We start from the raw sequence: 16,546 nt of genomic DNA, 5'->3' as shown, positions 1-16,546 counted from the left end.
AGAGCTCGAAGCATGGTGGTACTTCTCCGGAGGGCGCAACGGGTATGTGGTCTCCTTCGTTTAGTTGATCTGCCTTTGTCTCCATTTTATTTATTCTTTTTCTTGTTTGGGCATGCCTACCCCAACTTGTTTGGGACTGAAAGGCTTGTTGTTGTTGTTGTTGAATTTTTCTTGTTTGGGCATGTGTTTTCTGCTGCCCCAGCATTGTCTTTTATTTCAAGACTTGTTGTATGTGTGGTTGCTATATTAATATAGCGGACGAACGCCTTTTTCGAGGAGGTGAAAGCTATTGTGGTATGAGCCACTAGTTTGAAGGAAAACGACGTTGTTTGTGCAGCACGGCATTCGTTGCCGAGAACTTTTTTGGTCTCATGTCTTCTTCTTCTTCTACCTCCATTCGTCCGGTTTGTCCGTGAGCGAGAGAGAGCTAGCGCCAACAGTAAATAGATAAACGCGTCTTCATGTCAGAAAGGTTACAAGTAAACTGAGTATTCTTTAAGCTGCGGTTCCTGCCGTCAGAGTGGAGAAGATTTTCGCCCGTGGTAGCAGTGGTGGAGGAAGTCTCGGCACGACGATACGCTGTTGACCAAATGTGCTTTGGATAACACCGAACTCGAGAAAAAGGATTCAAGTAATGCAAGCAAGCAAAACTCGTTGTCGCGTGTAGTTTTAGATGGAAATGAATTCTCTTTTCTAGAATGAGACGTGGGCATATGTTGCTACGAACAGCACACGAGACACACATTTCATACCATCAATTACTGACGGACATCTGCACTAGCTACGCTTTCTCCCACGGGCACATTTCAGAAGCTCACGCAGCACCAAAGGGCAGCTTGCCTCCAGGTGCCTGTACCCCTCTGTCGCCATGACAGCATCAAGAGTGGCTGCAGTCCTAACAATGAACTCTAAGCACTTTGCCTTGAGCAGGGAACAGTTGTGCTGCTCTGCTAGAGCTAGAGTCGTCGCAGCCGTGCTGACGCTAATGCCACCGGCGAGCTTGCGTTCACAAATCAGCTTGAGCTTGTCCAGTCCATACCTATCAGCGGCTGCCAGCAGATGCTGAGCCATAACCACCAACGTCTCAGACAGATTATCAGCAAGTACCGGCAGAGTGTCAGTGTAGATGAAGTGCAGCATGGCCTTGAAGGCCGTCGCCTCCATGTTCTTGATCTCCACACATGGAGACCTCGTTTCCTTCATATCCCCGAAGAATTCCGCCATGAGCACGGGGGACCTTCCGGCAAGTATGGCCTTATGCGCGGCAAAGGACTCACCAGAGACAACAAATGTGACGTCCGCTCCGGTCTCGCTCTTCAGGAGGTCGCCGAGGTGCTCGTGCAAGTTGGAGGATGGCACCTGCACTTCTTTAGCTGAGATTGTCGCCAGATCAGGAATCTCCTTGAGCACGGTGATGGTGCACTGCACTGTGAACGAGTCGTCCATGATATAGCGCCAGCTTTCTAGATCAGATGTCTGAATGATCAGATGTGGAGACGAGCTATCCTGGGGATTCTTGAATGTTACGGTATGCCGGATAGTCACTTCTAACGGAGCCGGTAACTACCGGACTCCCAGCAACCAATCATGTGGTGCCAGCTGATCTAGTACAGGTCTACCACATCTATGTATTCTTGTGTATGCGTTCATTGTGTTATTTTCTGCTCCTACGTAGGCCCCACCCACGTGCCTTTGTCCCTTTGCATGCACCTTCTCTCTCTTGGCTTATTACGCCGACTCCACAACAGCTAGCTAATAATCCCATATTACACTAAAATCTATTTAGAGTACTTTTTTTCGCTACAAATTTTGAAATTATGATTAGTATAAATTTTTAAAAATAAGTTTAGTTCATTTTTCACCCATACTTTAGTTAAGGTATTTTCCAAATTTCAATAAAATATTCTTCAAATTTCTATGACCAACCCAAATCAAACGAACAAGATATTTGTCTACGTATGGGTTTACATAATTTTTTAGATTTTTTTTAGAATTTTAGTTCATTTTTCACATATACTCCAATTATTTCTGTTTTTTCACATAAATATGATTCACACATAATCCAGTTATATATTTTATGTTATAATAGTTTAATTATATTTCAGAATTTCAATAAAATATTTCGTGAACAAGATATTTTATGGAATTAGCTCAAAGATATATAAAAAATTGTTTTTTTAAATGTACTGAAAAATTTCTGAAAACAAAGCAAAATAATTGAAACACATGTGAATCGTAAATAATTTTTTAATGGAAAGCTTGGAAAATCATGTATAACCCTTATATGCAATATGTCATATCTCTTCTATACCAAAATGTTAGTGAAACCATACTTGAAACATCTCTTGTTCATTTTATGGAATTAGCTCAAAAATAGAAATATTTTAATTGTATTTTGTTATTAATGACATATATGGATAGTAAAGGATTTCTCAAATGGTGCCGTAAGATCACTAGTAGTGGCGCACCCCTCTAGTGGTGCTCCACTATATAGCGATGGCGCACCAAAAACAGTGCCCCACTGCTATGAAAATACTAGTGGCGCACCACAACAACCATGCGCCATTGCTATATTTATTTTATGATTCAGCTCCACCCCAGACTTAGCAGTGGCGCACCTAATATAAGGATGTGTCAAGGGTGGCGCACCTATAAGTTAGTAGTGGCGCACTAGGTAGTGCGCCACTGTTACTTGAGTTAGGAATGTCGCTTGAGTCGTGCGCGACTCCCATGCGTGATCTGAGTTGCGCACGTCTAGTTCGCCACTGATGACAAAAAGTGGTGCGCCACTGATAGCCTGTTTTCTAGTAGTGAACTATAATATATGTGAATCATATTTGTGTGGAAAAGAAATAAAACAGGAATATGTGCGAAAAAAGGAGCATATTTTCTTAAAAATAATCATGACCTAAAACTTTTATGAAAACAATGTAAGATGATTGGAGTATATGGTAATAATATATGGAACTTCTATGAACTTACGAAAATAGGAAATTGTGACATGATATTTCGTAGGAAGATTTTGTCATTTATTTAAAAACTGATACAATATTTGAAACATGGTAAATGTGGCATATGTAGTTTGTACCAACTTGATATTAAAAAAAGTCTCACATTTTAATATTATATACCATAATTTGTTCATATCATAATGCTATCCATAATCAAAATAGTTGATGTCCGAAACCTAGCTAGTTGGATTGTACTAGGTATGAAAAAAAATTATATAAATGTGAGTAATATATGTAAAATTTCTTTGATTCCAAGATGTTCTGAGAATCTGATTTGAGTAGCTCACAAATTTTGAAGATATTTTGATTTTTTCTGAAACAAACTTACACTGTTCTGGAAATAAAGAAATATAACTGGAATATGTGTAAATCTTGTAGGGAGCTTCTATAAAGTTGTTTTAAAAATTTACAAAGCATAACTTCAAATTTGTATTGAAAATAGTTAAAATATATTTCACCCTCACATGTTGTGGTGGAGGCGGAGATCAATAATTAAAGAGAGAGAGTATGGAAAGCACATATGGGTAATAATGCAGACACATCCACGTGGAAGGGCCGCGCCTTGAGGCTGCGCTGGCCATGGCTTCGATGGACTGACCCTCAGCGGCCCTGGGTGGGCTCCAAGCTTCCCTGTGACGATACTTACATGGCCCTTTTTAGGGCGGCTACGAAGATCACCATCGGCAATGGGGAACTTACTTCCTTCTGGTTCGATTCATGGTCTGAACGCGGGCCACTATGCTTGTGGGCCCCTGATCTTTTTAAGGTGGCCACCAGAAAATCAAGATCCGTCGCCAAGGAATTCCTCGACGACAACTGGATCCGCTCCATTGCCGGCCTCAGCACGCCGGTTCAGCTAGCGCAATTCCTGGATGTCTGGAATCTCGTGATGTCCACCCACCTGAACCCGGACACCCTGGACACCATTGCTTGGTCTACGAGCTCGCATGGGACTTACTCTGCGGGATCCGCTTACCACCTACAGTTCCTGGGCAGTTTTCCCAAGTTTGACGCCGCCAAGATTTGGCTTGCACACGCGGAGCCAAAATGCAAGATCTTCGCATGGCTTGCCCTTCACGCTAAACTTCTCACCGCCGACAGGCTCGCCATTCGGGGGTGGCCGCATGACCCGCCTGCCCCTTTGCTTGTCTGCCCACGAGACGGCTACCCACCTCTGCAAGGATTGCCCTTTCACCACAGCTATATGGAACAACATCCACCAAAACGGCGACCACAACCCGGCTTCACACGGCCAGACTTTCATGTCTATCAATGACTGGTGGGACAACATCATTGAGGGCAAGCCGGGCTCTGAAAGGCGCCGCCTCAGTGGACGCTTTCTCTATGTGATATGGAACGCCTGGAAAGAAAGAAACAGAAGCATCTTCACTGGACATCGCCTCACCTACATCGAGGTGGCCTCAATCGTCAAGGAGGATATTGAGCAAAGGCAGCGTGCTTTCGCGCCTGTTAGAGTCGCCATCCCAGCGGAGCCTGACTAGGCAGCTGTGTTTTTCTTTTTACCTCGGTGGTTTCGGCATGTTCTACACCTCAATCTAAACATTCCTTCTTTGTACGCTTTTGGTTTTCCCCTTGCTTATATGAAAAGGCAAGAGCCCGCCGGTTGCTCCAAAAAAAGGGATGTGGTGGGGAGATCGCCCCGGTGGTCTCCCGCGCCGGATCTGGAGCTGTTGCCTTTCTGCGTCAAGCTCGACCCTGCCCAACCCTGGACTTGCTCTGGTGGGTTGCTGCTGTTGGAGGTGGAGCGCCGGACCGGGGGAAACTCTTGGCCGACGGGGCGGCCACGAAGTCGTCGACGCTGTTGGTGCCGATCTCCTTCTTTAAGGCGATTTCGAGGTAGTCTATCCCCTCCCTGTCTAGCCTATCTCGGGTGAAAACCCAAAAGCCTCGACTTGGGCGGCGGCGGCAAGACCGGCGTCGTCCCCTTCCTCAAGGCGCCGCCTTGGGATGGCTAGGTCAGTGGTCGATTCTTCGACGGTGGTTTGGCTGCTGGGAGCGGGCGTTTTCTAAGTATGCGTACATATAATATATTTTGTACAATTATATCAACAAAGTATAGCATACACCATTTATATATGAGACATCCGTTTACAATCCATATTTGTGCAGAAAATAATTTCCACGCATTGTTACAAAATCTCATTAACAAATCAAATTGATTACAATCATTTCTTTGCACCACAAGTGTTTCACAATTTTACGGAGAAAACAGACAAATCAACTTTTTGATATGTTACATAAGTTAACTGAACCCAAGCAGATATGTTACAAGAATTACTTTGGATGTCAAATTAAGAAAAATACAAATGTCACATTTTGTTGATAAAAAGTATGATATGGAGAAGTGAATGGTAGGTCCAATCATACGGACAAGATATGATTCAATATTGAGTTCTGTAACATCTCAGTTTAGGGAACCATGACATGTAACTTTCAATAATGGGTTCTGTAACATCTCAGTTTAGGGAAACATGACATGTATTCCTTTCTGAAATTTGGTCGATACCAAATACGACCCATTCATTTTTTAGAGATTGATCACACCTCTTAAATTGCTGGTACCTAACCAATCAGATGCTATAATGGCGAGTAGTAAGCCACAGATCCAAGCATGAGAGAACATTACAGGCAAACAACATGAGAGAAAAAAAAGAGGGTTGAGGGATCCAACAGCGGATGAAGAACTGAACATTTTCTGGCTGAAATGGCTGGGGAAGCCGATGAAAACACTCAAAAAGATTGCAGGCAATCTCTGGGAAGAGCACGAGCGGGAGAGGGAGCAGAGCGAGCTCCTCGAGCCCATCGATGCAGGCCTCACCTCGGCCGACGGCAGGCGGCCGCCTCGCCGTTGTTCCGGCCGCAGAACTGTCGACAGTCTTCACGCCAGCTTGTTGCCCTCCGTTGCTGCCTTGCGGCAGGAGCAGCGGCGCTGTCTCGCCGTGCAAACACGGGCAGTCCGGCCGCCATCTTCACGCCATTGCGGCACCGCCGCCTTTTTCCGGATCGAGATGCGGGGAGAGGAGAGAAACGATGAAGAGCGCGCCGGATGGTGGCCTGTGCGGTTGTGGCTAGATATTATCGGGTCAAGTGGGACATGTATGTATTATATGTATCCTATGTGCAAGAATAAATACCCAGCAAGAGAGGGAAATACCAGAATCTCACGCCCGAATCGCGCGCAACATATCCAACGATGAGATCGTGACCGGTAGTTACCGGCTCCGCTAGAAAATCCGCGTTCTACGGTATGCCTCCTTTCTTCTGAAAATTTATTAAGCCTCGCTGTCGGAATCGGATCTACCAGGCGATAGCCTAGGGTCGCCTTCACGTTGCGCGCGCGGGCTTCGCTGAGGAAGACGAGCTCCATTGCTATCCACGAACTGTAGAAGCCACCGTGGCCAGGCAAACCTGCAGAATACAAGCGGATTTCCCACTCATACCCATCGACATTCCACCTGGATTTGATGCAGCCCTCCTCGCTGTCCATGGTCTTGGTCATGGAGTAGCCGTTGACCTTGAGCAGCTGCACCGAGCGCACGACGTCGGTGAGGTTTGTGCAGGTAGTTTTCTCCATGACAGAGAGTAAATGTAGGGGAGACGGTATGAGAAGCTGACAATGGTGTTTGCGAATGTGAATGTGGAAGGTTAGCACTACTGCGCGTCGTTTCATTTAGGGGCGTGCTAGGCGTCGGTCGGCCAAACAGCGCCCTCAAATCGGTTGCTTTCCCGGCCGTTCGATGTACATCTAAAGGCTAGAAATCAATCTGGCATTTAATGCATGCATGTCGCTTTTTGTGTGGACCCCACAATGCTGCAAGCTCGATTTTGGTGGTGCATGACGCCAGCTCACTTTTGGTGGTGCATGACGCCGCATGCAGGCCAGTTTTCCTACCGGTTCTCCACTGATGTATTGTGTCTGGTTCTTCATGTTGTATTTACAACAAAAAAGTAAAGTATTGACAACAATAATTTTCAGAAAAAATAACAAAACAAAAGAGTATTTACAATAATATTTAACAATTTTTTTACAAAAAGCAACGATTTGGACTAATAATTTTCTGTGCCAAAAAGTATGTACAACAAATGTCCAATATATTTACCACAACAAATTAATAACAAAACCAACATTTTTTTATTTGGGTGTTTACAATAACAGTCAACTTCCATACCTGAAATATATTTACAACAACAAATTAATAAGAAAACCAACATTTTTTTATTTGGGTGTTTACAATAACAATCAACCTCCATACCTAAAATATATTTACAACAAATCAGCTCCATATTTACAACAATAATTAGCAAAAAAAACAACAAATTATTTTAACAGAAAAACAATTCCCATGTCAAAAAAATATCTTTACAACAAACCACTGATATATTTACAACAATAATTAACAATAAAAACAACAAAAAATTACCGTTCTGTGCCCCACACCTCCTTGACCATCTCCACTAGTAGCTCCCGCGCCGGCGGTGACACCACGTCGACAGCACAAACAACGGTACTTGGGGTTCGGGGTGCTGTCGTAGCCCGGTGGTTGGAGACGCCAAGTGCGCTCGCCGGAGGTGGGGGCGTGATGGCGTGTAACTCACACGTTCGTTGGGAACCCCAAGAGGAAGGTATGATGCGCACAGCAGCAAGTTTTCCCTCAGAAAGAAACCAAGGTTTATCGAACCAGGAGGAGCCAAGAAGCACGTTGAAGGTTGATGGCGGCGGGATGTAGTGCGGCGCAACACCAGGGATTCCGGCGCCAACGTGGAACCTGCACAACACAACCAAAGTACTTTGCCCCAACGAAACAGTGAGGTTGTCAATCTCACCGGCTTGCTGTAACAAAGGATTAACCGTATTGTGTGGAAGATGATTGTTTGCGTAAAACAGAGAACAAGTATTGCAGTAGATTGTATTTCAGTAAAGAGAATTGGACCGGGGTCCACAGTTCACTAGAGGTGTCTCTCCCATAAGACGAACAGCATGTTGGGTGAACAAATTACAGTTGGGCAATTGACAAATAAAGAGGGCATGACCATGCACATACATATCATGATAAGTATAGTGAGATTTAATTGGGCATTACGACAAAGTACATAGACCGTCATCCAACTGCATCTATGCCTAAAAAGTCCACCTTCAGGTTATCATCCGAACCCCCTCCAGTATTAAGTTGCTAACAACAGACAATTGCATTAAGTATGGCGCGTAATGTAACTAGTGACTACATCCTTGAACATAGCACTAATGTTTTATCCCTAGTGGCAACAAAGACAACACAACCTTAGAACTTTCTCACATCGTCCCGGTGTCAATGCAGGCATGAACCCACTATCGAGCATAAGTACTCCCTCTTGGAGTTACAAGCATCTACTTGGCCAGAGCATCTACTAGTAACGGAAAGCATGCAAGATCATAAACAACACGTAGATATAACTTTGATAATCAACATAACAAGTATTCTCTATTCATCGGATCCCAACAAACGCAACATATAGAATTACAGATAGATGATCTTGATCATGTTAGGCAGCTCACAAGATCCGACAATGATAGCACAATGGGGAGAAGACAACCATCTAGCTACTGCTATGGACCCATAGTCCAGGGGTAGACTACTCACTCATCACACCGGAGGCGACCATGGCGGTGTAGAGTCCTCCGGGAGATGATTCCCCTCTCCGGCAGGGTGCCGAGGCGATCTCTGGATCCCCCGAGATGGGATCGGCGGCGGCGGCGTCTCAGTAAGGTTTTCCGTATCGTGGCTCTCGGTACTGGGGGTTTCGTCACGGAGGCTATTTGTAGGCGGAAGGGCAGGTCAAGAGGCGGCACGGGGGCCCCACACCACAGGGCCGCGCGGCCAAGGGGGGGGGCCGCGCCGCCCTAGGGTGTGGCCCCTCCGTGGCCCCTCTTCATCTCTCCTTCGGACTTCTGGAAGCTTCGTGAGAAAATAGGCCCCTGGGCTTTGATTTCGTCCAATTCCGAGAATATTTCGTTACTAGGATTTCTGAAACCAAAAACAGCAGAAACAAAGAATCGGCACTTCGGCATCTTGTTAATAGGTTAGTTCCAGAAAATGCACGAATATGACATAAAGTGTGCATAAAACATGTAGATAACATCAATAATGTGGCATGGAACATAAGAAATTATCGATACGTCGGAGACGTATCAGCATCCCCAAGCTTAGTTCTGCTCGTCCCGAGCAGGTAAAACGACACACGTATAATTTCTGGAGTGACATGCCATCATAATCTTGATCATACTATTTGTAAAGCATATGTAGTGAATGCAGCGATCAAAACAATGTATATGACATGAGTAAACAAGTGAATCATAAAGCAAAGACTTTTCATGAATAGCACTTCAAGACAAGCATCAATAAGTCTTGCATAAGAGTTAACTCATAAAGCAACAATTCAAAGTAAAAGCATTGAAGCAACACAAAAGAAGATTAAGTTTCAGCGGTTGCTTTCAACTTGTAACATGTATATCTCATGGATATTGTCAACATAGAGTAATATAATAAGTGCAATAAGCAAGTATGTAGGAATCAATGCACAGTTCACACAAGTGTTTGCTTCTTGAGGTGGAGAGAAATAGGTGAACTGACTCAACATTGAAAGTAAAAGAATGGTCCTCATAGAGGAAAAGCATCGATTGCTATATTTGTGCTAGAGCTTTGATTTTGAAAACATGAAACAATTTTGTCAACGGTAGTAATAAAGCATATGCATCATGTAAATTATATCTTATAAGTTGCAAGCCTCATGCATAGTGTACTAATAGTGCCCGCACCTTGTCCTAATTAGCTTGGACTACCGGATCATCACAATGCATTGTTTTTACCAAGTGTCACAAAGGGGTACCTCTATGTCGCCTGTACAAAGGTCTAAGGAGAAAGCTCGCATTGGATTTCTCGCTATTGATTATTCTTCAACTTAGACATCCATACCGGGACAACATAGACAACCGATAATGGACTCCTCTTTTATGCATAAGCATATAACAACAATTAATAATTTTCTCATTTGAGATTTGAGGATTGTTGTCCAAAACTGAAACTTCCACCATGGATTATGGCTTTAGTTAGCGGCCCAATGTTCTTCTCTAACATATGCATGCTTAACCATAAGGTGGTAGATCTCTCTTACTTCAGACAAGACGGACATGCATAGCAACTCACATGAAATTCAACAATGAATAATTGATGGCGTCCCCAGTGAACATGGTTATCGCGCAACAAGCAACTTAATAAGAGATAAAGTGCATAATTACATATTCAATACCACAATAGTTTTTAAACTATTTGTCCCATGAGCTATATATTGCAAAGGTGAATGATGGAATTTTAAAGGTAGCACTCAAGCAATTTACTTTGGAATGGCGGGAAAATACCATGTAGTATAGGTAGGTATGGTGGACACAAATGGCATAGTGGTTGGCTCAAGTATTTTGGATGCATGAGAAGTATTCCCTCTCGATACAAGGTTTAGGCTAGCAAGGCTTATTTGAAACAAACACAAGGATGAACCGGTGCAGCAAAACTCACATAAAAGACATATTGAAAACATTATAAAACTCTACACCGTCTTCCTTGTTGTTCAAACTCAATACTAGAAATTATCTAGACCTTAGAGAAACCAAATATGCAAACCAAATTTTAGCATGCTCTATGTATTTCTTCATTAATGGGTGCAAAGCATATGATGCAAGAGCTTAAACATGAGCACAACAATTGCCAAGTATCAAATTACCCAAAACATTTATAGCAATTACTACATGTATCATTTTCCAATTCCAACCATATAACAATTTAACGAAGGAGAAACTTCGCCATGAATACTATGAGTAGAAACCAAGGACATACTTGTCCATATGCTACAGCGGAGCGTGTCTCTCTCCCATAAAGTGAATGCTAGGATCCATTTTATTCAAACAAAACAAAAAACAAAAACAAACCGACGCTCCAAGAAAAAGCACATAAGATGTGATGGAATAAAAATATAGTTTCAGGAGGAACCCGATAATGTTGTCGATGAAGAAGGGGATGCCTTGGGCATCCCCAAGCTTAGATGCTTGAGTCTTCTTAATATATGCAGGGGTGAACCACCGGGGCATCCCCAAGCTTAGAGCTTTCACTCTCCTTGATCATGTTGCATCATACTCCTCTCTTGATCCTTGAAAACTTCCTCCACACCAAACTCGAAACAACTCATTAGAGGGTTAGTGCACAATATAAATTGACATATTCAGAGGTGACACAATCATTCTTAACACTTCTGGACATTGCATAATGCTACTGGACATTAGTGGATCAAAGAAATTCATCCAACATAGCAAAAGAGGCAATGCGAAATAAAAGGCAGAATCTGTCAAAACAGAACAGTTCGTATTGACGAATTTTAAAATGGCACCAGACTTGCTCAAATGAAAATGCTCAAATTGAATGAAAGTTGCGTACATATCTGAGGATCATGCACGTAAATTGGCTTAATTTTCTGAGCTACCTACAGGGAGGTAGACCCAGATTCGTGACAGCAAAGAAATCTGGAACTGTGCAGTAATCCAAATCTAGTACTTACTTTTCTATCAACGGCTTAACTTGGCACAACAAAACACAAAACTAAGATAAGAAGAGGTTGCTACAGTAGTAAACAACTTCCAAGACACAAAATAAAAAACAAAGTACTGTAGGTAAAAACATGGGTTGTCTCCCATAAGCGCTTTTCTTTAACGCCTTTCAGCTAGGCGCAGAAAGTGTGTATCAAGTATTATCGAAGGGTGGTGCATTGTTATCATGAGCTCCCCCATCCATGGTGGTACTAAGGGCTTTGTCAATTTTAGGCCTATAATAATACTTCTTTGGTCTAGGCACTTTAGAGACATACATAAACTTTTGCTCCTTACCCACATAAGCTTTCTCCTTATATTTAAGAGAAGAAAATGTTGAACCCAAGGTTCCCATAGCCTTTTCAAGTTCATCAATCCTATTAATTTGATCATCATGGACAACACAAGTTCCTAGGGCACTAATTCTTTCATCGATTCCTACTAAGGATTTATCAAGTTCATCAGTTTTATCAAGTAACATTTCCAATTTAGCTTCAATACTTGGAAAATTTTTCTCTATGGTTTCCAATTTTTTCATAACATCTTCAAGAGAGATTTCAGTTTTAACTTTATCAACAGGGGGTATTCCAAATAGACTCTCAATAATGCAGCTAGCTTCTAATGCAGGGGTACTTAAGAAGTTACCTCCTACGAGACAATCAAGAACATGCCTATTCCAGCTAGAGATACCAACATAAAAATTCCTGAGTAAAATAGTGGTGGAGTGTTTCTTAGTGCACCTATTATGGGCATTAATAATTCTATACCAAGCATCTCTTAAACATTCTCCCCCTTGTTGCTTAAACGAACGAACTTCAACTTCAGGATTACTCATTTTAGCAGTAGTAAATAAAGCAAACTAGATAAAGTAAATGCAAGTAAACTAATTTTTTTTGTGTTTTTGATATAGCAAACAAGATAGCAAATAAAGTAAAACTACCAACTAATTTTTTTGTATTTTGATTTAGTGCAGCAAACAAAGTAGTAAATAAAACTAAGCAAGACAAAAACAAAGTAAAGAGATTGAGAAGTGGAGACTCCCCTTGCAGCGTGTCTTGAACTCCCCGGCAACGGCGCCAGAAAATATGCTTGATGGCGTGTAACTCACACGTTCGTTGGGAACCCCAAGAGGAAGGTATGATGCGCACAGCAGCAAGTTTTCCCCTCGTAAAGAAACCAAGGTTTATCGAACCAGGAGGAGCCAAGAAGCACGTTGAAGGTTGATGGCGGCGGGATGTAGTGCGGCGCAACACCAGGGATTCCGGCGCCAACGTGGAACCTGCACAACACAACCAAAGTACTTTGCCCCAACGAAACAGTGAGGTTGTCAATCTCACCGGCTTGCTGTAACAAAGGATTAACCGTATTGTGTGGAAGATGATTGTTTGCAGAAAACAGTAGAACAAGTATTGCAGTAGATTGTATTTCAGTAAAGAGAATTGGACCGGGGTCCACAGTTCACTAGAGGTGTCTCTCCCATAAGACGAACAGCATGTTGGGTGAACAAATTACAGTTGGGCAATTGACAAATAAAGAGGGCATGACCATGCACATACATATCATGATAAGTATAGTGAGATTTAATTGGGCATTACGACAAAGTACATAGACCGTCATCCAACTGCATCTATGCCTAAAAAGTCCACCTTCAGGTTATCATCCGAACCCCTCCGTGTATTAAGTTGCTAACAACAGACAATTGCATTAAGTATGGCGCGTAATGTAACTAGTGACTACATCCTTGAACATAGCACTAATGTTTTATCCCTAGTGGCAACAAGACAACACAACCTTAGAACTTTCGTCACATCGTCCTGTGTCAATGCGAGCATGAACCCACTATCGAGCATAAGTACTCCCTCTTGGAGTTACAAGCATCTACTTGGCCAGAGCATCTACTAGTAACGGAAAGCATGCAAGATCATAAACAACACGTAGATATAACTTTGATAATCAACATAACAAGTATTCTCTATTCATCGGATCCCAACAAACGCAACATATAGAATTACAGATAGATGATCTTGATCATGTTAGGCAGCTCACAAGATCCGACAATGATAGCACAATGGGGAGAAGACAACCATCTAGCTACTGCTATGGACCCATAGTCCAGGGGTAGACTACTCACTCATCACACCGGAGGCGACCATGGCGGTGTAGAGTCCTCCGGGAGATGATTCCCCTCTCCGGCAGGGTGCCGGAGGCGATCTCCTGGATCCCCCGAGATGGGATCGGCGGCGGCGGCGTCTCAGTAAGGTTTTCCGTATCGTGGCTCTCTGATCGGGGGTTTCGTCACGGAGGCTATTTGTAGGCGGAAGGGCAGGTCAAGAGGCGGCACGGGGGCCCCACACCACAGGCCGCGCGGCCAAGGGGGCCGCGCCGCCCTAGGGTGTGGCCCCTCCGTGGCCCCTCTTCGTCTCTCCTTCGGACTTCCGGGAAGCTTCGTGAGAAAATAGGCCCTGGGCTTTGATTTCGTCCAATTCCGAGAATATTTCGTTACTAGGATTTCTGAAACCAAAAACAGAAAACAAAGAATCGGCACTTCGGCATCTTGTTAATAGGTTAGTTCCAGAAAATGCACGAATATGACATAAAGTGTGCATAAAACATGTAGATAACATCAATAATGTGGCATGGAACATAAGAAATTATCGATACGTCGGAGACGTATCAGGGCGCAGCTAGATTGGGAGCAAAGTTGTACTCGCCGGGAGGAGCAGGGGCGTCACGAGCGGTTGGAGGCACAGAGCATGCTCGCAGGAGGTGGGGGCGCAACAACTGGATGGGGAGCAGAGCGCGCACTAGCTGGGAGGAGCACGGGCGACGTGCTCGCCGGGAAGGAGATGGGCGACACACTCGCCTGGGGAGGAGATCGGGCGGAACACTCGCCGGGGAAGGAGATCGGACGGCGCGCTCACTAGGGAAGGAGATGGGGCGACGCTCCCGCGGGGGAGGAGCAGGGCGGCGCACTCGATGGGAAGGAGCTGGGGCGGCGGGCTCGCCCGGGGAGGATCAGGGACGATGAAGAAGATTTCTGTGGCTAGCGATAGGATAATATCTGGTGGGACCCATCCACGTGCGGGGAGGAAACAACCGATTTTCTACGCTGGATCGGTGGGCTGATTGGAAGCGTTTTCCTTTCATTTATGCAGGGATGTCACAAACATACCCACGACTCCTCGGGTAAAGATACCAATTAATTAATGGAACTTGGAAAGGTGGAAGCGAATCGAACAAACTGATGAACTACTCATGCAGTGTACGAGCGGTCACACAGAGCAGCATAGCCGTCGGTGTACAGTTCAACCACTTCCTCCCGCACCCCACCCTCCCAACCCTAACCGCCGCCGCCGCCGGTAGCGCCGCCGGGGCAAAGACCCTCGGGGCGTGGCGGCGGCGGGGGCCCTTCCTCGTTGCTGCGTGATGAACGGCGGCCGGATCCCACCTCCTCGAAGCATGGCGGAGCAGGCGCAGATCGGATGGGATGGGCGACGTGCGCTGCGGCCCCCTCCTCTCGGCGGCTGTCCCCTGGCGGACCGGCCGGCGCGGGTGGGTTGGGCGGTGGAGGCCTCTCCCTCCTTCCGTCGGCTCTCCCCCGCAGCACTCTGGCAGGGGCTGGGTGGGCGGCGGCCAGACCCTCGGTCTGCGCCAAGCCCTCCCCCTGCCTCTCATCGGTGCGCGGAGGTGATCTCGGGATTCTTCCGCGACACGAGGGCGCCCGGGGCAGCAGCCTTGGGTTCGATGGAGGAGGTGGCCCTCTTCTTCGCCGGAGAGGGTCGGCCTGCGGTTGGTGGTGGTGGATCCTTGATCTATCACTGCGAACCGGCGGCGAGATGGAGGAGCATGGAAGGCGGTGATGGTGTCGCCGGTGGAGGGTTGGATTGGCCAGCCCGGGATGGTCGCCGACGTGGGGGTCCGACCTGAATAAAGGCGGCGGTCCTATGGCCTCTCTTGCGTGAAGAGGAGGACCTACCGGAAGCCTGGACTCGTGATCTGGCCGGGGGGTTGAGTTCCGGAAGGCTCCGCCGGCGAATGTAACAGTGCTTTGCCTGGAGTTTGCTGGATCGGAGGTATTCGGTCGTGCGCACCCATGTTTTTATTCCGACCGATTGGTTCTAGAGGGTGCGGCGCGAAGCTCTTTTTCTGTGTTGACATCAAGTGACTATGGATCCATGATGAAAGTCGGAAGAAGAGAATTTCATGAAGGCCGGAGGGGAGGACTAGCTAAGGGAGGTTAAAGTCTCCGCGCTGTTGAGGGGCTTGCTTGGTGTTCCGGGCTTCACAGCAGGGTATGAAAGTGGGGGCGACAACATAGGTGAAGTGCAGAGTCCTACCTTTCAGGGTGAAAACCCAAGGTCTGGCCTTAACTGGTTGTGCCTGGCAATGACCTTGGTGGAGGCATTGTTTTAAGAACGGGGACTATCTTTAGGGTGAAAACCCAAGATCTTTGATCGGTCGACGACGGTGTTTGAGCACTGTTCCCTTCTTGGAGGCGTCGTTTTTTGAAGATTCTGTAATTCAGGTGTTGTCATGGCGGTGGATGTATTGCTGTTGTTAGGCCCGAGATACTGTAGCGGGACTTTTATTTCTTAGTTTTCTTTTCCTTTTTTTTGGCTGTGTGCATCCATAGTGCCATTAGGGTGGTGCGTTGTTGCAGAGGCTGGGTGTAATTGGTATCTCTTGATATTAATATATTCTCTTTATCGAAAAAAAAACGAGCGGTCACACCATGGTCATCATTGATCAGGACACAATAACAACAAATCAACATTGAGTATTTTTTTTAAACGAGACAAAAGATTTACCTTTCATTGATATAGGAGAAAAGAGTTGGTCCGTTTATGAGGAAAAATGGCCGAAAAACCATTACAACACGACACTACACGCCAGCCCCGAGGCTGCG

The 16,546-nt window shown here is 45.2% G+C and overlaps 1 protein-coding gene across 1 annotated transcript; it reads right to left on the bottom strand.

Annotated features, from left to right (window-relative positions):
- Positions 1 to 777: 777 nt before the first annotated feature.
- LOC127315304 (BTB/POZ and MATH domain-containing protein 1-like) lies at positions 778 to 6,637 on the bottom strand. The gene is made up of 3 exons (XM_071824302.1): positions 6,311 to 6,637; positions 3,936 to 3,946; positions 778 to 1,547 (listed from the first exon to the last, which is right to left on the bottom strand). Exons 1-3 carry the CDS (start codon positions 6,604 to 6,606, stop codon positions 778 to 780), a joined length of 1,077 nt encoding a protein of 358 aa, XP_071680403.1. The 5' UTR covers positions 6,607 to 6,637.
- Positions 6,638 to 16,546: the final 9,909 nt, after the last annotated feature.

This window comes from Lolium perenne, chromosome 7, assembly GCF_019359855.2.
Source record: "Lolium perenne isolate Kyuss_39 chromosome 7, Kyuss_2.0, whole genome shotgun sequence".
NCBI lineage: Eukaryota > Viridiplantae > Streptophyta > Magnoliopsida > Poales > Poaceae > Lolium > Lolium perenne.
Note: the sequence above shows the minus strand (reverse complement) of the source record. Positions and strands in the feature narration are given on the sequence as shown.

Bases quoted from the DNA above. Each gene is read 5' to 3' on its own strand.
- LOC127315304 (XM_071824302.1), bottom strand. From the start codon at position 6,606: ATGGAGAAAACTACCTGCACAAACCTCACCGACGTCGTGCGCTCGGTG.